This window comes from Necator americanus, chromosome X (assembly GCF_031761385.1).
Source record: "Necator americanus strain Aroian chromosome X, whole genome shotgun sequence".
In the NCBI taxonomy this organism is placed as follows: Eukaryota; Metazoa; Nematoda; class Chromadorea; order Rhabditida; family Ancylostomatidae; genus Necator; species Necator americanus.
Window position 1 is genome coordinate 34,267,595 of NC_087376.1, and position 6,480 is coordinate 34,274,074.

Genomic DNA, 6,480 nt, shown 5'->3' on the forward strand with positions numbered 1-6,480 from the left:
AGAAAAACGCGTTGTTGGATTGGACGCGTGCCTATGTTCTAAATCGCGGCGGTACCGTAGAGATACGCGCGAGTTGCCTAATCGGCGTCATAACTGCCGATGGTATTCAGTTAGCATTTTCTTGCTTGACAGAAAAGATCCAACGATTTGATGAACCATTAAATTTGACGGCTAAGGAGTGTCGTGGTAGAGATGTGGCTGTAAAAAAGTGCGATTCCTATTGTGTGCTGCTGTTTGACGACCTTATTTAGTCGTGGATTCTCAACGCATTCATTGACAGCTTCACATGAGTCATTTTAGGACGAACCGAATGAGAAGTGTGGAGGTTCTGGAGTGTTCTTATTCACTCGCTCTTTCTCCGGCTTCTTTTATGCCATCCTCTACGTGTTGGCAACTACACAAGAGGGTAGAAAATCGTCCCACATAGTCGCAAACCAGTTTTCAACCTATTTTGCATGATCTAATTTCCACTTGCATCCGCATTTTTTCCTACTAATTTCCACATAGCCTCACAGCCATTTCGAAGTTGTCTAGAACATTTTTTTAAGACTCATGTGGTTGGCGTATCTGTAACTAATGTTGGTATAGAGACAGCAAAATTTTCATTGAAAAAAATTTAGTTTTACTGATGTATCTGGGCGCTTTGGAAGAAGGATCTAAAGAACGAAAACTTTATAGCTATCCGTAAGGTCTTAGAATTGTTGATGAATTGTTCGGTTGTTGAGTGCTGACAGAATTAGAAATTGTTTGGTCCCCGATATAAACAAGAACCGAACCCAATTCTATGTAGAAAACAGTGTTGCTGGCGAATACGCTCAATTAGACACGGATCAAACAAGATCACAATGACATTTGTAAGGCATAGACAATTGATAAAATATAGTCATTCTTCTAGAAGATTTGTTTATTCTGAGATTTAGCCGTGCAGATAATCAAACCTTTTTTCTGTAAACTAGATTTCTGCTCTCCATGTGTCTTATGTAGAGCTACAATTGATAATTGGATAATGATCTATCTTGGAAAAGTGAACATAGAAAGTGTGAGGGATTCAGATACTTGAGAAAATTCATCAACCTGTATGCATGAGCTGTTGTCATATACAAATGAGGTGTAGTGAATTCTGCAACAATCTTTGAACTTAATTTTCACCAACTTATTTACCTTCTTTTACGAGAATGTTTATTGCGAGTTTTTACTACGCACGTACTTTTACTGTTACAAATAGTTCCTCCCGTAGTCTAGACCTTGGAATGTCTCTCTATTTTTCTTTGGTTGTCTTGGAGTGCTATTGTCTTGCTATATCCGTCTTATTTGTTTTAATCTGCAACATTTCATTGGATAATTACTGAGAATCTGCGAAGTTCAGCGTGACGCCTTTCGGTGAGATAATTAGCACCATCGGGTTATTCTTTGAGCAACAAATACTGTTCGCCATGAATTTTTTGCCTAATGCCGTTGTAAGACTGAAACAAAACTAATTCAAGAACCAATGCTGTAAATAAACCTATTTTAATTTCGAGTCAATATTTTCAATGATGACAAATTTTCTTCAACTCTGAACTCACCTCATTGTTGTTTCTTTGTGACTTTAAATCGTTTTATGTAGTTAACGTGTTGATCGAAAAGAAGGGATCTTGAACGTTACTGTGCAGCTGTTTATCATTTTATCCATTTAAGATTTTAATATGATAAAGAAGAATCGCGAACACTGGTTATCCACTTAAGTTTGCACGCATCCTTTTTCTCTTTCAATCGATGTTCGCTGTCGCAAATACTGATGCGATCAAGACATCCTGAGCAGCTAGTTCTGGTGGAGACGTCGATGCCATTGAATGCTCCAATATCTCAGCTGTTACACAACTGTTAAAGATTTATTACACATTTCAGAGTTTACAGACAGGACATATTCCAAGTTATTCTTTACTTTTGTGCTCGTTGTTGTCGCCTTTATATAAAGCTTTCGCGCATATAGTATAGATAATATTGTCATTGTGACTGTGCCTCCGCAAAAGTGTACTGATAGTCTGCCGCAGTTTGCTCCAGTTGTAGTTCCTATTATGTAAGATGCAACTAAGAAATGAACTTGGCACCCACCTAACGTGGTAAACAATATAAAAACTACATATGCTAACACTTCGCGTTGCTTCTTTTTTCATTCGTGGAATTTTCGGGAATAAAAACGTCTACGTTTCTCTGCATGCAAACAGTTCAATTATATATTTTTGAGATTGAGACTATGCGCAAAACTTCCTTTTTCTGCTTCATTCTTCATGTCTTTTTATGTCTGCCCCAATAAAAGATTCTATAGTGATAATAATAACATGTAGACATAATATATCTTGAAAAAATGTAGATCCAGTGTTAGTCTCCGGAGTTAGTCTTCGGAAAGACACTTCTACTCCTTACGTCTGTCAGTCGACTGATTTTGGACACGATATCTGATATCTATCACTCGTTTTAAGCTTTCAGCTGTTACTTGTTAAGTGTTAGTGTAGATGTTTGCAGTCAATGTTACTTCTCTCCTCGTCCGCTGGTGACGCTCAGTCACTAACCATGCTAACTATTCATTCGATAGACATATACTGGATTAGCAAACCTTGTTCAGATCCCATAAATTTGGCTAATTGCTTGTAATCTCTGCGTAATCTATCTTCCGCTTGTCGTGGTATTCCCCTGCTAATGCGGTGTCCTAAGAAAGCCGATTTTTCTCCTTTTTTTCAATTATACAAATCACACAAAAATAAGACCTTCTTTGGCTCTTCTCTAACATGAAGAATTCTCAGCGATCTGCTCAAACATAGTGGAGATAAAAAGAATAGGCTGGAAATGCAGGTATTCTCTTGAAATAACATTCAATATTCAATTAAACGTTCCTTGGCGGAAGATATGAAGTCGACTAAAGTTGAGAGTATTTTTGAGATAAAAATCTACGCAGGTATAACTGGACTGTATTACAGACGCAAGGTATCTGGGCCAACCTTTGTATATTACGTATGCGGTGAAGCCTTTTACAGTGTACTAATGAGGTGTGGATGATTGCATCATGTCTGGTACTTCACATTTACGATACGCAGCAGACTTGACTGCTTAGAGCATTGACGGCTGTTTACAAAAGCAGCACAGCATCCTATTCACTAGGTAGTAAGGCTTATTTTTAATTCTATTTGGCTATCTTTTTATTTCATGACTACTGCAGACATCATTCCTTCTAACATTTCTCAATTTTCTACCTCGGAAAAAGGTATAGTGGTGTCATCAATCCAGTCAGCTATATCCATCGAAATAGTATACTTAGTGTCAAAGGCAGAACTTTTAGGACGTGTCAACATGCACCTGCAGCTGCCAAAGTGCTGCCACCTGCTTAGATTGCTCTTCTGTTCTGTGTCGTTTAGGGAATGCAAGTTATGTGTTTATGGAATATCCAAAGACTTCGTATATTCGTGGAAGAAAGAATTTGTCAAATAAGCTTATGTATAGAAGTGTTACTATCAGAATTCTCGAAAATGACAGACTTGTTCTGTTTTTATTTTCGGTTAATTATGTTTGTTCTGCCATGATGGACCTCAATGTCTTTCTCACCGTGTCCTAACGTTAAGAACAACACAGTACTAGTTTTTCTTGGCTTCTTATCATCTTCAACTTGAGGTTTTTGAAAATATAACCATTAATAATATAGTTATTACTATTATTCCTATCACTACTCGTTGGCCGTGAAATATTTCTAAGAATCGATTGCTGCTGGATGAGATTTTGCTTCGCTGTTTACAGGTAAACTGCATGCACTCAATAACTGTATTTTTATGAACGCTATGACGTTTGCGAATGATCGGAACATTTCACTCTTTAACACAGTTGTGGGACACCTAATCCAAGGAAACTTTTTTCGTAGAATGAGTAGCTTTTTAAAAATCTAGTTTTTTTCCCTAGATGGGGAAACATTAAGAAGAAAAAAATATGAAAAAGACCGATATTAAAGTAATTATTGCAGAGCTTGGATAAATTAAATCCCACAACGAAGAGCCTACAAAATCAGAACATAATGAAATTTTTAGTCAGTTGCATAAATTGTGCCTACTATTCCTATAATCAGTATTTTTCTTATGAGTTCTCTCACAATCACTTTTTTGTTGGCCGAGCAATATTCATCATCAGTGTCATGGTCCTTAGTGCAGCTACGCAACTACCTATTTTAAATTGTTGGTGCCAGTGTGTCATACACCTTCATCTATTGTATGTGTGTCCGGTTAGAGGTCGGTGCTGTCATCGCTTGTCTTGCTCCGGGCGTTAGCCGCGCTTGTCACTGCTTCAGCGAGCCTGTTCGTTGTCAATCACGATATCAATATTTAAACTACAACTCGTCAAAAATTTCGGCTAGTTCTCCCTCTCTTTACCTGCATTTATGAAAATGCACTTGACGTTCCAGAACAACAACTTCCTTCTATAGATTTCCAAAATGTTCTCTAATCAGGAAGAGATGATGTGCCTCTCCTCTAAGAGTTTGCGCAAAGTATGCGAAAGAACCAAGATTCATAAGATCAGACATGTCCTGCGGTTTGAATAGCTCTTCCAGTACTTCCATAATTCATAAGAAAAGAAGCGATCGACTACATTGCACGTTGCATGTAGTATAGCACAGTATGTATTATATTTAACATGTTCTTAATAAATCAAAATGTCCTAGCCGATGTTTTTGTCTCTTTTATAGAGTGTCCTTTTTTATTTGTTTTTATATGAGTTGACAAAAACAGATACAACATCCTCGACGGAAACTACGCCTTTCCACTAACGTGGTGAGCGCCTCTTTTCTCCAACAATTTGTCTGCGCCGGTTGAAATAACAAACAACATCCTTTGTTTCTTTTTTTTTTTGTTTTCGTCCCCAGCTCTCTTCGATCATGTTCAACACATAGTTGTTATAGGACTTCTTACGGTACAGAGCCACGCCCACGCAAGCACTTCATTGGCTGGCACGACATAATTCCGCCCCCCGCTCGTTCTTAGTGGTCAACGAAACACGCCCACTGGCTTGTTGGATTGCTGTGAATAGCGAGCGTCAACTATCGCCTGTTCACCCGCACCTGCTTCTTTATACATAACATGGCCAAGTTTTCCATTATGGATCTTTGCCCCGATCTAGCGGATCATGGCTCATCAATCTCTACTATGAAACAGAAAGGTAAAAGTTTCCTTCTCTCCTGAGTTTTGAGCGCTTCAAGTATAATTGCTGTTTCCTTATGTCGTTGCATGTTGTGGTTATTAGATAATACATACTTCACGTTAGACATATTGTCAAATCACAATCCCCAATTCTTTCACATCTACAGAACTGGAATTTTAGTCTCCGCTGCAAGTATGACCGTATCAGAAGCGTCTGCTAACTATCATAATTACGAATACACTGATGAAGGCATAGAAGAAGGACCTTCAGATAGTAATGAAAGCAGTAAGGTGTGTCTCAGGACGGTTTTTCTGAAATAATCGCGTTTTTTTTCCTTAAATGTCTACAGTTTTTTGCCTAGTCAAACCACTGGATTTGCAAATCTAGGATTTGAAAAAATCGCTGAAGAGGTCATCAGAGGATAACGAGAAAAGGACAAATACCAGTGACAAACCACCGTTCTCTTACAATGCGCTTATAATGATGGCAATTAAAAGCAGCAGTGAGAAAAGGTACTATCCTCTAGTTTTCTTCCGTCGGATATTGCTTTTTTGATGATTTTGTGTCGTGTATCAATTTTTTTTCAGGTTGACTTTATCCGGGATTTATGACTACATTATGACGAACTATCCTTTCTATCGAGATAACAAACAAGGATGGCAAAATTCAATCCGTCACAACTTATCTCTCAACAAGTGTTTTGTTAAAGTACCAAGAAGCTTCGATGATCCTGGAAAAGGTAAAGCATAGACGATAAATAGAGAGCACATAAATGATGAAGACATAAAGTTTTTCTTCAAAAAAAAAACTGCGCTCATCTAAAATGGACACACGTTTGTTAGCTGTTGAGAAATTTTGAGAGAAATTCCATAAAAATCAAGTTGCGATTTTCAAAAGTCAGTCAGTAGCTATGTGCAGCAGTTGGGACACTTTCCTGGCTGCAATATTGTAGAATAACAATCACTTCTCCCTTCTAATAAAAGTTGTGGATTTCCAGGAAACTACTGGATGCTTGATGCTTCCTGCGAAGACGAAGTGTTTATCGGTGGTGCCACTGGGAAGTTGCGAAGACGACCTTCGTCCTTCACTCGTGCTAGGATAGATGCCTTCAAACACTACGGGCCGGCAGCAGTGGCACTTTTTCCTCCGTATGGCCATCTCACCTTCCCTCGTCCTTCTCATCCTTTCCCTTCGCGTCCACTTTTACCAATCCCACCATTTTATGCACACACAGACCTTATGCAACTGTACTTAGTTCAACAACAACAACAACAACAACAGCAACAACAACAACAACAACGAGGAGTGCTGAAAAGATACTAA

General features: G+C 38.4%; 1 protein-coding gene across 2 annotated transcripts; it reads left to right on the forward strand.

The window, feature by feature from the left end:
* Positions 1-5,096: 5,096 nt before the first annotated feature.
* Positions 5,097-6,480, forward strand: RB195_026293 (uncharacterized protein; the record flags this gene model as incomplete). Of its 2 annotated transcripts, none has more annotated exons than XM_013447517.2 (5): positions 5,097-5,175; positions 5,338-5,447; positions 5,545-5,669; positions 5,745-5,896; positions 6,155-6,480. In XM_013447517.2, the coding sequence occupies 5 exons, from the start codon at positions 5,097-5,099 to the stop codon at positions 6,478-6,480; spliced, it is 792 nt and encodes a 263-aa protein (XP_013302971.2). The 2 variants fall into 2 exon arrangements, with proteins under 2 accessions (XP_013302971.2, XP_064070660.1); XM_064214779.1 differs by having other exon boundaries at positions 5,115-5,175.